Here is a 16,520-nt window from a genome sequence, read left to right on the forward strand (position 1 = left end):
CTTGACTACAATGTGTGATGCAAAAGGAAATGTGGGCTAGCAGGATAGCTTTTAAGTATCTGCACTCATCTGTGCCGGCTATAAAACATCACACTGATGTTTCACAGGCAGGGTGGTTAATCATTTTTGCAGCTTCTCTTGATGGACGTTAAACTGGGTGTCCCATCTGCTAGCATTCGTCGGTGGACGTTAAAGATCTCACGGTGTCATTCCCAAAGAGTATATGCGAGTTATGGCCGACACTCTGGACGAACCACAAATTTCTTCCTGGACTGCGGGTAGTAAGTGGTCTGCTCCTCTTGGTGCTTCCATGACATCAGTTTGGACTGCTTGCTATCTTAGACTGTGGTTGTTGTCTGAGCAGCAGCTTCTGCACTATAAAATTGACCAGGTGGTTCACACGTTTCATGCGAATGACCTTCAGATACGAAGGGCAACCAATTCAATTCTAACAACATCTGTTGTGGTGAAGGATTTTTCCCCTATGGTCCTTACTATCAATCATACATGCTAGCACCTTGGAGGCAAACTCCAAATTCTCTTTGTGGGTAATCTGTAAGACTGACCATTGTATTGCATGTATTCTGCTATTTCTAAACCAATGCACTGTTGTAATCCACAAACTGGTGCATTATCAATTAATTTGTAAAACGTCCATAATGTTTTGCAAATTATAAAATATTGTTTTGTACTTGGGAAGTTGAAAAGTAAGCATGTTTATTTACAGAGTGCAGACAAAACAAAATATTTTCCCTCGAGCTCTGCTTTTCCAATTTGGGTCAATGTTGCACTCCAAAAACAGCATTTCCCATAGCCAGGTGAGTAACCATGCAGATTGGCCCTTTGTTGCACCTGAAATTCACCCTATGTTGCTCTCATTATCTTTATCTCTTCAAAACGCCTTTCACCCAACTCATGCATATTTATCCCAACATTTTTTTTGGAAGAAAAAAAATGGGGGGTGGGGGGAGGGGATATTGTAATTATCCATCTCTGGCTGTCTGTCTGTCTGTCCATCACACTATCTCTTAAAAGGTTGGGCAGAAATTCACCAAACTTGGTCGTTATGATCACCACATGACAAGAAGGTCCAAGAACAGTGCCATTTTGGCCCCGCCCTGGAGTGGGGTCAAAAGATCAGATACCGAAAAATTCAATCACGGGCACATTTTTAAACGTTTTAAAAATGAAACTTGGGATATGCATGAAATACTGGTAATGGACAAAAAAATGGAAACACGAAATGTAAAGTCACTTAATAGGGCTTTGGGCAACCATGTACGTACGACCTGTATGGCACCGTGTTGTAGGGTCCACCAGTGTCTGGAATTCTGCAGGAGGGATGTGGCACTATTCTTGCACGAGAAGGTCAATAAACTAACACCTGCTTGATGGAGGTGGAAAACGCTGTCTGAAGCATCGTTCCAGAATATCCCAAAAATGCTCGATTGGGTTCAGATCTGGTAACTGAGAAGGCCATGCCATATGGATAACATCACTGTCATGCTCATCAAACCATTGGGCAACCACACGTGCTCTGTGGCTGTGGGCATTGTCATCCTGGAAGACACCTCTCCAGGCAGGAAAGAAATGCTGCAACATGGGGTGAAGATGATCACTCAGTACCATTACGTAGCAATTGGCATTGACCTTGCCTTTGAACCCTGAACTCCTTGGACCTTCGGCTCCTCCACCTTGTGCTCCCTGGATAAAAATCCGGCCGCTCGGGTATATGGAGGTTTGAATAGTGGCTGGTAAACCGACCGCTCAGGTATGTGGAGGCTTGAATAGCGGCTGGTAAAACGGCTGCTAGGGTCCAAAGGGTTAAGGGAATGACCGCATCCAACCCAGGAAAAATGTTAGTTTGAACTATAGTATCTTCTTCTTCTTCTTCTTTCGGCTGTTCCTGTTAGGGGTCGCCACAGCGGATCATCCGTATGATCCACATAGTGATTTGGCACATGTTTTACGCCGGATGCCCTTCCTGACGCAACCCTGGTCGCCTCTTACGACACAGGGATATGGTACACCTATTTTAACCAGGGTATACACCAGCCTAGTACACTGGTACTCACTTCGCCAACCTCGGAAGGATGACAGGCTGAGTCAACCCCCTGGTGTATTAATTCAGTGGCCCAACGGGGCTTGAACTCAGGACCTTTTGGATCCCAAGCCGCTGCCCTAACCACTGAGCCAACACCAGGCTTGGTTGGAACTATAGTATATGAGAGTTGTACTGCAGTAGTTTGCAGATAATTACTACAGGAAAATAATTATATTTTTTTCCTTGGAAATCATGCCAGGAAAATTTCCCCCACAATGTTACCAAACCACCAGAACACTTCACTGGTGGAACCAAGCACTCGGGGTTGTCGAGTTATTTAGGTTGGTGCCACACGTGCACTCGTCCGTTTGTCAAGAACAAGGTGAACGATGATTCATCTGACCATATCACATTTCTGCACTGCTCGGTAATCCATTGTCTGTGCTCTTTGCACCACTGAATTCGCAAATGTGAATTGCCAGGTGTGATAAGTGGTTTGTGCACTGCAAACCGACGATGGTATCCTGCTGTGTACTTTTTGGTGGACTGTTTTTGAAGAAACTGGCTATGGCGGCATTGGCACCCCATGTTGAAATTTACAATCGATTGATGTATAGTTGCTCGCCTGCTTTGCCTTACACTTCTCATTAATGCACAGATATCACAATCCTAGAGTATGCACTTTTTCCCACTTTTTCCCTTTGCTGATGATGTCTTTCTATGCCGACCTCACGTTAGACACGGTTGCTTATGAAACATCAGCAAGTTTAACTGTTTTTGTCACTGAAACTCATGCCAAACGCACACCAACAATCACCCCTCTTACAAAGTTACTGAGGTCTCCTCTTGCAGCCATGCTAGCCATAATTTTAGGAAACCAGACCTGTGCAACATTTTTATACATCACCATAAGCATGCTGGGATGTTATTTGCTTAATTAACACATGGGCTACACCTGTGTTGAAGCCATTGTTTTGGATATATTTGGTGTCCCTCATTTACCCAGGTGTTTACATTTTTTTGTCGCTGGACTTGTGGAAACAAATTCCATCTGTATCTAATGGTTTTTTGGGGTTTTTTTTTTTAGGTCATCTCTAACGAGATGACCTAATAAAACCGGTCTCGATGTCCGTCCGTCCATACGTACATACGTCCGTCCCCATTTTTTTCTTCCGATTTTCTTGATATTTGGTATGTGGGTAGATGTCGATGAGGGATGCACGATGCACGACGGTATGACCTTTGACTCGATTGAAGGTCAAGGTCAAGGTCACTCCAAAGTTGTGAAATCGTCCATTTTCAAAATCTATCTCCTCCGCCGTTTATGATCTGATCTTCGAAATTCCTTCGGATTTTGATAATATGGAACAATATCTAAATTTGGTTGGGCCGGTTTTTTAAAATTCGTCCTGGTTATCGAGTCGCGTGTCTTCAAAGTTGGAAAAATCGTTGATGTGATACGGTCAAAAAAATTCGCCCGATCTTGATGAAACTTGGTATGTAGGTAGGGGTCGATGAGTGATGCACGACGGTATGACTTTTGACACTATTGAAGGTCAAGGTCAAGGCCACTCCAAAGTTGCGAAATCAGCTAATTTAAACATTATCTCCGCCTTTTATTATCCGATCTCTTTACTCCCGGGCTTTCGTCTGTACGTTGAACCAAAAGACAAGACAACATCAAAGCCATTCTAAGCTGATCAGAGATCCACATCAACAGAGCTTCAGAGATGACCGTCACCCCCAACCGGGGGTAATTTTTTTGGATTTACCCCTGGTTTATGCCCTAAGTGGTGGGTAGTGTGACCACTCCTTGGCTTTTTTCACAAGATCTTAGCTATTCGTTGTTCACCTTGGCATCTAGGTTTTCTTGGCATTTAGGTTTTCTATTATCATTGCTTTTCCGAAACCTTGTGAATTCTTGCCTTTTTTCATTGGCTCACCTTGGCATTTATGAAAATGAGGAGTGGTCACACTGGTGGTGGGGACTTTGGGTCACAGGGGTCCAAATGCGAAAATTATTTTAACTCAAAATTTGATAATGGGTCATTCCTGCCACCTTTTAACTTTGCTTTCGGTGGGAAGCGTGGGGATTGCGATGGCGCACCATCGACTTCACCATAGCTTGCTATTATATTGCAGCAAATCGATCAGAAATGGTGTGTGCATGTTACTGACACTTATTAAAGGACAAAGCAATGGGAGACCATTTCAATGGATTAAAAAAAAAAAAAATTTTATTGACATTTTTTGTTTGCTGTATTAATTGAAAAAAAGAGAGGTCAGGAGGATTTGGGGGGGTAGAAAGGAAGTTGGGGGAGTGCATTCCATCAGTATATCGAAGACAGTGGGGGGTTTATTTGATGGAGAAGGGAGTAGGTGGCGTTGAAAATCCTGGCAGTTTTTCATATCATGTGGAATAAGTACATCGGCCTCGAATGGAATTACTTACTCCTGGCCTTTGATGACAGTGTTGATCTTCCAGGTGATAGGCTTCACTCAACCAAACTGCTGGCATGCTCAGACTCTATTACATAGATTCTTCTTTGTTCTCTAATTAAAAGGTGTAAATATTTAATTTTACTCAAATGTTGACACAAAGCATACAATATGCACTGGGGCATGTACAAATGTTGCAATGTGTGTACAGGTAAAAAGTTAAAGGGAGAGACGTGTAGACTAGTAGTATTGTTACGGATTTGGAAGCCTCCTGCACACAGACAGTTAGCAGTCCCTAAGCTCAGTTATCTCAATAAGTGTATGTTTATAGTTAGGGCCCCATCCCCTATGTCTAACGGGAATTACATGTGTGCGCTGCGAAGTTTCTTTATAGTTAGTTTATTACAACAAATCCCCTTCACTTATTCAAACCACCAACTCCATTGCCCACGTGTTTTGGCTGAAGGCGTGGGCGGAGCCTCCATCGCTTCAGATCGAGGCTCCACTCCGAGGAAGGGCATGGAGCGTTTCCTCCATCCAATGGGCGAAGGGCGAGCAGAGCCGAGGCGCTCCGGCCAATGGGAGGCCAGTGTGCCGAAAACTACTACAGAGCCTCTTCGGGGGGGGGGCTCCGAGACACCCCGACACACCCCCTGAGACGCCCCGTCCAATCAGGAGGCTCATGAACTGAGGGCCGGCTCCACCCCAGCCAGATGAAGTGTTCGCCTCGTCAAGGAGAGTAGAGTGGTTTTCAGGACCAGAGTTCTGCAGTCATCGTGGCCGATTGCTTTTTGGTCTGTCGTGGTGGCTTGTTCTCGGTCGTAGTCTGCGGTCCTTTGCGGTGGCTCCTCGTGGTGGTGGTGACCGAGCAGCCAGGGTCATGGGCCCGTGGACTTCGGGTCGTGGGTTCGAGACCCACCGTGGTGGGTTGGAGTCCAGTGTGACCGCACGAGGCGGAGAGGTACCCGACAAGGCCCTGGTCCCCAGCTCGCCTTTCCCTCCTGGGCTGAGGGACCGAATAAAGACCCCGCTGGGTCCATTTCGTGTGTGTGTGTGTGTGTGTGTGTGTGTGTGTGTGTGTGTGTGTGTGTGTGTGTGTGTGTGTGTGTGTGTGTGTGTGTGTGTGTGTGTGTGTGTGTGTGTGTGTGTGTGTGTGTGTGTGTGTGTGTGTGTGTGTCGCCGGTCTTTAAGTAGAATTGTAAAGTGCTTTTGTTCATTGTACATTGCTTTTATTCAGTTGTAACTCTGCTCTGTCTCCCTTCCTGATTATTGCCCCCATTATAAATAAACCCCCCAATTGTTAAATGTTCCAGTTCGTTGCCTGTCGTTTCTTCCATTGTCCCAGCATGGTGCGTATTGGGAATTAGGGAGGCCATTCGTGCCGTAAATTGTTCATTTGGACCGACGGATCTTCATAATCCCCGCTTGGTTTACACCTGGATCGGGCTCTGTAAACGGCCCGTTCCACCCGAGGTCCGTCGAGGGTGTGGTTTTCCCCGGTTGTTAGACGACGCACTTAGGTATATTGAAATTAGGCAATTAACCCTACCCCACACCGTCGAAATATTGGCGACCATGGTCCGCTAAGGGACCCGTGACCTTTCAGACTTATCCGAGAGTCACGACCTAAATTCCGGGGTGTTCGGTGGAGACGACCCTACTGTTCCCCCTCGTGGTCGTTTATCGCCACCGAAACCCGGCCCACAACAGTAAAAGCAAGGCAATGCACAGGACAATGGTGTGGTCTGTGAAGTAATTGTATGAAGTTGACGTGAAACAAAAGCACATCTAGAACCATTAAAATTATTTTTTTCATGTTAACGCAATCATAACATCTATATAACGATAGCCTTACCTCTGAACATCGATCGACTCCGTCCCAAAATTATCGACCCAGCTGCATTGAAACCCCCGGCTCTCAGCGTTCCGAGTCTATCTCCCATAATTGAGTTGAATGTTTCACACTTTTCCTTGTTCTTTTTGGTGGACCTGCTGGGTGGATTGTGATGTTCTTTGGGGGGGGGGGGTTCTATATTCTTGTTTCATTTTCTGACAGCTTCTCCTTGCATTGAACTGCCATTTCATTTGTTTCTAGCACATTTTATTTTACTTACATAAACGGCTCATTGCATTTATTGAAACGTAAATGATGCTGTACAAACTCATGGCCCACAGCTTGACTAACAAACCCTGCAAATGAGATTGCTCCCAAGACTGGTACCACATGCAAGCCTCGCTTGTGCTCACCATTTTTTTCTTGCCTTTCTTGTCCAAAGAAAAACATGATGGCAAATGCTCAAACATCATCACTATCAAACATTGTGATGCCAACCTGCCACAGTCTCACTCCGCTGCTACATTCCCACTGAGTTAACTACATATGAAGATTGAAGCACATGTTGAGTGGCTTACTGGGCAGGAACTGTTGTCTGTTTGTGCACAATATAAACGTGTTTAGTCATGTTGGAAAGGCTGAATGAAGATATTGAAACAGCTCTGTAATTTAAGCCAGTTGTGAAGTTGTAGAGGTCTCTTTGGATACTTTTCCTGCAAGAAGCATTTTGCCCAAGCTTAATCTGCTCATGTGGCTGACAGTACAGCCTGGAGGTATGCATACTCATCTATAAGCTGTCTACCCTGGGTTCAAATCCCAACTTAGCTATAAACTCTCATCCCTGTGTTTCACAGACAGGGTGATTTCATCAATGTGTGTGCCATCCCTCGAATGGAAGTTAAACAGACATCCCGTTTATCGGAATGAGTTGGTTCATGTTAGACACCTTAAATTTATTCATTTCATCTGCATAAAGCAAGTTTTACTGAGTGATTTTTTTTTTAAATTATATTCAACTATTTATTGACAGAAACGAGTTCCTGGGTCTTGTATGACAATTAACTATGCCTCAAACCCAGGGAGCACACAAACTTTCCGATTTTCAGAGAGGATCAATTGTTGGCCATTTGGAAGGTGGAGTCAGCCAGCGTCAGATAGCTCAGAACCTTGGCATTCCGCTTTCTACGGTCAATCAGGTGATTGTGCAATTCACCAGTGAAGGCAAGGAATCCACAGCTTCCCGTTCTGGTCGATCTGGGCCCTCAGAAAGGTGTCTTCGAGCTGTCAAGCGGTCCATTGAGAAAACTCCCCGTTGCAAGGCAGCAGATGTTGCAGAGGAGGTCCAAGTTAGCTCAAGAACTGCTGCGCGGTATTTTCCTCAACTGGGCTACAATGGGAGAGCAGCGAAGAGAAAACCTCTTCTTAGACCAGCCAACATTCAAATGAGAAAGAAGTGGGCTGATGAAATGGCCAACAGACCCTTGGAGTTTTGGCAAACTGTCATTTTTTTCAGATGAGTCCCAATTTGCTCAATTTTCTGACAGTGGACACGTATGGGTCTGGAGACTTCCCAGTCAATAATTTTCTTTGAACTGATTGCAACCAACTGTCAAACACTGTGGTTTTTCAGTGATGGTGTGGGGAGCAATCTGGAGCGCTGGTCGGTCAGAGCTTGTGGAGTGTGTTGGCAACATCAACTCTACGATATACATTTCTATCCTTGAGGATGGACTTCTCCTCGTCTTCTCCACTGGTCAGATTGTCAAAAACAACACTTTGTTCATGGAAGATGAAGCTCCATGCCACACTGCAAAAAAGACCAAAGAATGGCAGGACAGAAATGGGATCAAGCGACTTCCATGGCCAAGTCAGTCTACTGGCATTTTTCCCATTGAACACCTCTGGGCCATATTGGATCGAGCTGTGCGGAAAAAGTCCATGAAACCAACATCATGGGCAGAATTGCTGAACCGTTTCCGTGAAGCCTGTGCTTTTCTGAACTCTGAAAATTTCTGAACTCTAGTTCTATGCCTGAAAGAGTAAAAGCATTGAAATCTGCAAATGGCAAGTCCACCAAATACTAGTGTATGTATTAAAATGGATCAAATGTTCAATAAATAAATTCTTTAAAAATCGTGGTGTCTATTTACTTCTGTCATGTCTCTGTACATCATTCAACCACTTTACTCCCAACTCTCCTGCTGCCTCCACCATCTCAACTACACCAGTTGGTCCTGCTGCTTTACTTTTGTTTAATTTCTTAATAGCTGACCTAACTTCTTCGTCTTGTACATATTTCCTCCTCTGCGCCTTCTGCTTTCCTGCTCTCCACATGCTTATCCCATTCATTATCCTCATTCCACAACTTTTGGAAATGGTCTTCCCATTCTTTGTCAATTTCCTCTTTTGTAACTACATACAACCTTTCCATCCTTTCTCTTCACACAATATATTCCAAGAACATCCTTTGTATCCTTCATCATCTGTCTACCTATCCAGGATATTTTGTTTCTTCCCTCTGCAGTGTTCAAACTTTTCCCCCACTCTTCATATTCTCCATTTTTTTAATTTTTATTTTGCTTTGGCTGCTTCTTTATTTGCTTCCTTCTTGAAATGCTTATGTTCCTCTCTATCCATATGTTCCTTCCTCTTCCTCAACTTCTTTTGTGCATTATTATTCTTAGCTATTGCTTCCTGACCATTATCATTTCACCACTATGTCTCCCTCTCCTTTTGTACATTTCCTGAAGTGGGAAATTCCGTGGTAACTGATGTTACATTTTGAGTACCTCAGGATCAGAAACTGATATGCAGAGCTGTCAGAAATCTATTATAACTTATGATATTTTGGTTGTTGGATACATGGACCTTGCCCTACTGGAAGACATTAAAAAAAAATTGGATTACACCTAATATTTTCTGTCCAAGACAGTCGATTATTCGTGGTAACTGACATTACCTGAAAATGACATGACAAAATCTCAATATTGTTTGAATTCATATTGTCCTCGAATGTGTACATGGATCCCAAAGTTTCAGTCAATTAAATGGAGGTCATGTAAGATAGAACACATGTATTTAATGAGTATAAGATTTTATTTCTAATGAGGAACAACATCCAACAAATACTTGGTAACTTGTCATGGTAACTGATGTTACAGTTTGTCCATACTGAAATCCCAGATTAAACACCAGCCCCGAGTTCCGATTTCGATTGAATTTTAAAGTTTGATGAAACATCTGACCAATTGAATATCACAGAAAACTGGAACATTGTGTAAACGGTGAGAAAATTTATCAGTTTGAATTCAAAATGGGATCCTTTCAACTCGGTGGAATGTTAAACAGCACAAATCACTATGTTGTAGTAGTCATAGTAGTCGTTGTGGTTATATTCATTCAAACATAGAGAAAAGAAAAATTGCTGCAAAATAGTTCATTGTAATATCATTAAATTGCATACCAATTAACATTTGGATAAAAGGGACATTATAATAAGGGACAGATGAATTCACAAACGGACTTGATCACTGCAAGCCAAAAAGATTAAACCATCCACATTATACATGTGACATGTAAACAATTAAGGAAGAAAGTGCACTAGAACGGCCTGTGTTCTGCACATACTGAGATGACAAGGAATGCAAGCAAATTGCATTATAAAATATGAACAGAAGGCATGATAGACACTATAGGAGGATGAATACAGCAAAAAGCAAGGGGAGGATTAGGAAATATGTGCAATAGCACATCACTAGGTGGAAGCAGAGATGAGGTAAACATGAGAAAGGGGGGAACCAGGGTGAATCCTTAGTGTAATTCACGGACTGGTGTTTGTGTGTTTGTCACGCTACTCCTCCTACAGTTCTGGGCTGATTGCATCCAGACTTGCCACATAGAATCAGGATGACCCCAATTAGTACATAGGGATGTTTTTATCTTTGCCAGTGGTCTTGGGAGAGACGGGAGTCACAAATTCTCGATGTAAATGTGTATCGTGTAGCAGGCGGTATGGTTTGAATTATAAACAGGAGGTATGTTTTTGTTTAATGCATATAACTTCATGCAGTTTTTCTTCTTTGCCTACACAGCTGTAAGTTGCCTATACACTGCCCAAATAAAGGTATGTGTCAGAAGAACATGTTGCATGCTGAGAACAAGATCACCCGTATGGTGGGCACTCTGCTAGTGGGATTAGAGAAGGGAAAAGGAAAACTCGGCCTGAGAGCCAGGCTATATAAGGTTCAAAGAAATAGAGAGCTAAAAAGTGTGAGCGATCTTGGACCAAAATTCAGGGACAGGTGATGTCATGAAAAATTAATGCAAAACATAAGAAGAGGACAGCAGATACATTACATATCAAATCAATTAAAATCATCAAAATCAGCAGTGTGTTCGTAAAAAGATATACTACATGTAATTACTTTCTACTTTAACAAACTGATAAGAGTATGTCATTGAAAAAGAAAGGAGAGAAAACGAAATGGGGGGGAGTGCAATGTACATTATTCATTAAGAATCTTAAACTATGGTATGGAACTGTTTTTGTGCTTTTGGGTTTTACATGTAATTTGTGACAGTTGAGATAATTTCTGAGAGTATTGAGTGCGATCCTACCTGAGGTCTGGAAGCCAATGTCTAAACTCATTAGATGTTAGCAATTGGCATGTAACTGTCAGACAAATTTCAAACTTGTGTTGTTTCAAGGTTGGAATATCACAAGACTGAAGGGCCTGGTCTTAATCACTGTATAATTGTCATAGAATGATTCGGAGAGCCCTTTTCTGAACCTGTTCCAATTTGTTACTTTGGTGGATTGTGAGACCAGCATTCTAAACTGTACAGCATTCTCTAACAGTGATCTAACATATCCTTTACAAATGGTGAGCAAATCTTCCGCGGCCAAGTTAAACTTTTTGAGCATCTTCAACATAAACAACTTTCTATTTTCCCTGGTGACAATATAGTAAATATGAAGGTTCCACTTCAAATCAGATGAAATATTAAGATCCTCCTCCTCCTCCAGCACAATGCTACAGGTAGCATTATTGGTTAAGGGCACGGCTGTGCCACTGATGCAATGCCCTCATTACCAGTACACTGGGACTCATTTCACCGACCTCGGAAGGATGAAACATCCACACTTGGGCAAAGGAGCACTAATGAGGGGAAGGGTATAACGTTAGAGAGACCAACCCCATGGGGACACTAGGAGCAGTACTCCATATGGGCCCGGGAACACGAGTTAGGGGGAGTTAGGATAGCAATTAGAGATCATTGGGAACAAGGACAGACTTGGAACGTGCATTCGAGTAAGGGATGACGGGGAGCACGAGTTAGGGGAATGTAGCTAGTTGAGCGTCGGTGTGAGTGGAAAAATGATGAGTGAGTACGGGTCAGCGGGCCCAATATAAATGGAGTGAATGTGGAATGCATGGTGCGAGCGAATGATTGGGGGGAGGAGTGAATCCCACCCAAGGGAACCCGGGGTTAGAGTATTGTTAGTTAGCGGGATAGTCAAATTAACAAAGGGATGTCGTTTTGTGGTTGGTGTTGAACAAAGGCACAAAACATTTTGCAGGGCACAGGAGACGATTAACTGGCTGGGAGCGTGGCTTGTGAAATGTGAGTATCAAGTCGAGGGCACCCCGAGCACTGGAGTAGTCTGCCAGAGTAGACCGTGGGTCCAACAGACCGAGGAGTTAGAGTATGTAATGGGCACGGATACCCAGCGAAAAGGGACCTGGAACGCCAAAATGCCATGTGGGCATTGAGGGGGAAGTGCCAGTGAGAACATTCCCCATGTTAGTGAGGAGTAGGTAGGCTCAGAGACAGCCTCAGTGACCTGGGGGTGCTGAAAAATGAGTTTGGCAGGGGGGTAGACCTGCCAGTGGAGCCACGCTGCCCAGCCACGGAATTATGCAAGAACACGGGAAATTTTGCGGGCCAGGCCCAAATTAATAATGAACACCAACACGGGCGACGGAAATCGTAGTTGCTAGAACTGATAGTTTAATGAGACAGGCGTGTTGAAAAGCCCCAGGGATAGTTTTAAGATTATTAAGTGATAGGATAGATTACAATATGTGTACCCCTTCGCACCATCCATCCCTTCACTGTTCGTAGGCGGCTGGACTCATCGTGAAAATTCTGAGGCCTGTGGGAGTTATTTTGAGGGTGCATTGGACCTCTGGACAGGTTTACTTGTCTCTTTCTCAATCCTCTTTAAAGGGATCTTAGGGATTGGGAATAGATGGTTAGGACAGGTTATCCAAACAAAGACGATAAGAGGAATAGGAACACTTATTAAAAATAATATAATAATCTCAATCTAATTACTTTGTTATAACCTAACAGGGGTGGGCATGGACAAGGACAGGCAGAGGCAATAGGATTGGGGGGGGGTGGGGTGGGGGGTGGGTAGACCGTAGGGGAGGACTGAACCCGTCTTCGGATCAGCCAACGCTACCACACTCCCTCCACAACTACACGAGACCACAACGAGGCCAGCTAGCTTCGTATGCCAACCTATTGCACCTTGCCTAGTCTGCATTTGCCATGCCTTTGCTTTGATTCCACTTGCCATGCCTTGCCCATGCCTTTATTTGCCTTGACCTTATTTATCTCGACTCGCTGAACCTTGTCATGTACCCAGGACCATCTGTTGTGGTAGTGTTTGCAGGGACTGCCATGTAGGCAGCCGCATCACTGGGGACTGTATTTGCACAGCCCGGACATCGTCATTGATAAAGGCAAGTTCAAATGGACTGTGAGACGGCGTGTGGCCTGCCATGTTAGGGTGAATTGCCTCTAGCAGCCAGGAGAGAGAGAGAAAAAAACAAAAACATTTAGGGCCCTGAAGACACCAGGCTGCGTGATCACCTGCTGCTGCACTCATCCACAATTTTTTTTCATTTGCTGTGTTTTCTTCCCTTGAGTCACAGGTCCTGGGCCATGGGTAATGTAAATATTAGAAATGTATATAGTTATAACCCACCTGTTTGTTTAGTTCAATTCCGGAAATGTAGCATAAGGATGTCCATATGAGTCTGCTCGCTTATATACGTAACACACTAGGTTTATTATTTTTGGGACATGTATTTGAAATGTCGCATTCAGGGATCCGTAGGTAAAGCGTACAAGAGGAAACTACACCGACATGCCACACGAATGTTCAACGACTCGGATCGAGTCTAGCAAAAGGGAGGTGGGTAGTGTTGCGGTTCTGAAAAGTATTTGCCTCTAAGGCGATGGCACCCAACATACAGTGATCCCCAGGCAGTTATTTCAGTTGTATTCATACACCCAGACCTTCCCCTCATATTTGCATCTAATAATTACGTCTTCTTTTCCACCCTGATTTACATCCAACCCCTTCCTTCAATCCATGATACAAAGCAAAGCAGGTGCAAATGCATGATAACAGACATGCGTGCAGCCCTGTGATAATCACCACCACACTGTATGGGGTGAGCATAGCACACCTCTTCATTCGGGTCTGCGCACTGATTTACAACGGCGTCTCACCATCGACCTTCGCTCACTGCCTTGGCTGCCAGTCTTCCCCGCAAATGGTAGAGGTCATTCCACGCCTCCTTACACCTCCGCTTTTATGCAGTGGCCACTAAGCAGGGGCCTGCTGCACAGCTCAGACCGCTCGGGCCGCGTGGCGTGCAGATGGAACAAGTGCATTGACCAGCGCCACCCGCAGAGCACCGGGGGTGCCCGAACGGGCATGCGGGACCGACACGACCCTCATCCAGTCGCCGGAGCATGGCCTGGGAGTTTGGTGCAAGACGATTCATGTCGCGGTGTTCGGAGCAAGGCAATTCCGCAGCTCGGCCATGTTGCACCGGATGAACAAATTGGACCACTTCCAGCTGTTGGAGCCTGGCAGCATGGGGCCAGGGCCCAATCGGAGCGCACGATTTGGGTGACGACGCATCACTTCAGGTCGTCACCCCACCCTACACCACGGGGCTCATAAAAGGCGGATCGTGAAGCCGTCCGTCCTCTCTCTCTCCTCTCGCACGCTGGATCTCTACATTTGCCTGCCTTGCGTGCTGACTTCGCCTGCTGACTCCACCCTCTCTCAACCTTCTACTCTCCTGCTGGCATCCTCCCACTCTCTGGATTGGTGCACGCGCTTCTACGAGCCCCTGTACAGTAATTAACAGGAGACAACACTCCGACTCTCAAGGTGGAATCGCTCAGCGGAGCATTCCCCAAAGTGTACTGCGTAGCGTGGTCGGCCGACCATGCAAGGTATTGTGAGGCCGTTAGCCCTCATCTCTCCTTCCTGTTGATTATCTCATCTTCATCGTGTGTGTGTGTGTGTGTGTGTGTGTGTGTGTGTGTGTGTGTGTGTGTGTGTGTGTGTGTGTGTGTGTGTGTGTGTGTGTGTGTGTGTGTGTGTGTGTGTGTGTGTGTGTGTGGTGCCTGTCCTAGCTTAAGTTAAGAGTGTAGAAGATGTATCGGAATAAGTCTGCTTTGGTAAGTTGCTTTCCTTTTGTCGCACCCCACAAATTCCTTGCTATCCCTGCTGTACAAAATAATAAACCCTATTTACTGTGCCACTTATTTTTCCTCACCTTATTGTTAAATGCTTTATATAGAAATGTTCCCAACTCATTTTCGTCTCTTCCTTCATTGGTCCAGCATGGTCCGTATCCTAGCTTAGCCAGGACGTTATCTCCCAACGATCCGTTCTTCTTGCCGGTACGTTCCTTGGCAGTTACGCTCTGCTGCATCTGATCCAGTAAGGTGACCCAGTTTGGAAAAGGCGTACCGAGGGCGTGTCCCGCGGTAATTAGGTCACGTGACAATTTTAAGTGACCTACACCACGGGCTTATAAAGGGCGGATCACGAACCCGTCCGTCCTCCCTCTCTCTGCTCTCGTACGCTGGATCTCTACATTCACCTGCCTCGCGTGCAAGGTTAACCTTAGACGGAGGACCCTAGGTGACATGGTTGAGTTATTGGTGTTCATGGTCGATTAGCGACCTGCCGCGTCATGGAGTTATCCGTTTACGACGGCCTGCGATCCTGGAGAGTCTGGTGGGAACCCGAGGTAGCCTTCCCCCCTTCGTGGTCTTCTCACCCCACCCCAGGCCTGCTACAATATATACATATATAATTATATATGTATACATACATACATACACACACACTAAGTGGCAGACATTTCAAACTCCAAGTATTTAAATAGTATGAGATCCCTTAATCCTAAACTGTTTTTTTTTTTTTCATCGTTGGTTATGTTATCGAGAATTAATGTTGAAAAGTAGAATAACTTCATAAAATGGCAACATTTTGTTTATCCACCCAAACATTACTGTATGTTTGGTTTTTTTGCCCATAAAGCACAATATCATGTAACAAAAAGGGGTTCCACACCCTTTAACACAGAAAAAAAATGACTTTCCAAAATTTAATTCACTGTGTTGCAATGTCAAATATTCTGGCTTGCATTGTGTTAATACAATAATACTCGATTCATTTTCAAGCCAAATGCAAACAGATTAGCTTAACAGCTTCACGAAAATCATTGTCTGAATATTTCTTTGAGAAAACAGAAGAGGCCCTGGTATTATGGAAGAGTAAAAAATATTCCTCGCTGCACCTCCAAAGGATAAAGTGGATCGTTTTGGGGAAGTAGTATGAATTGTGTCTTCTTGAGCATTTGTACTAAGCTCTGTTAAATGCTGCACTATTCCAGATTAACTCATTATTCTATAATACCCAAATCTCTTTTAATAATCAGTAGTGAAACGAATGAAATATTCTTTTTAAATCAAATAATCAGATAGTTTCTACCAGAGTAACTCAGAAAGACATTGAGTCATCTTTGCAGAAAAAAAAACACCTTTTACTTGTTGGGTTAAAAGGTAGCTATATAAGCTTAGGGAGAGTGCTTGCATTCCTCTAAACCTCTGAAATGCCAGCCTGAAAGATGACACCTTTAATTTGGATGTTCATTTGCACTTAATGGTGAAGCTGGAACAGCCTCAAGAATAAGTTGGATCCAGCAAGTGATTCGTTTGGGTAGTGACAGGCCAAAATGAATACATGGTACGTAGTAAAATGTTCCACAGAAAATGAAGGCAATAAAATAGAAGTACTCGAGGCGTGGAGAGGTGATTGAAGCAACAACCAGGAAACCACAGATGCCCACCATCAGCAATGGCAACACTGGAAACACC

General features: G+C 44.3%; 1 protein-coding gene across 2 annotated transcripts in view; it reads right to left on the bottom strand.

The window, feature by feature from the left end:
• Positions 1-9,394: 9,394 nt before the first annotated feature.
• The window catches only part of LOC147016551 (b(0,+)-type amino acid transporter 1-like), a 106,353-nt gene continuing 99,227 nt past the window's right edge, over positions 9,395-16,520 (bottom strand). For both annotated transcript variants that reach the window (XM_085845300.1, XM_085845301.1), the window contains one exon: positions 9,395-16,519. In XM_085845300.1, coding sequence (XP_085701426.1) covers positions 16,280-16,519 — 240 coding nt within the window. In that variant the 3' untranslated portion in view covers positions 9,395-16,279. The remainder of the gene's footprint in view (position 16,520) is intronic.

Source organism: Eptatretus burgeri, chromosome 11, assembly GCF_056783735.1.
Source record: "Eptatretus burgeri isolate ZD-2024b chromosome 11, Ebu_testis_v1, whole genome shotgun sequence".
In the NCBI taxonomy this organism is placed as follows: domain Eukaryota; kingdom Metazoa; phylum Chordata; class Myxini; order Myxiniformes; family Myxinidae; genus Eptatretus; species Eptatretus burgeri.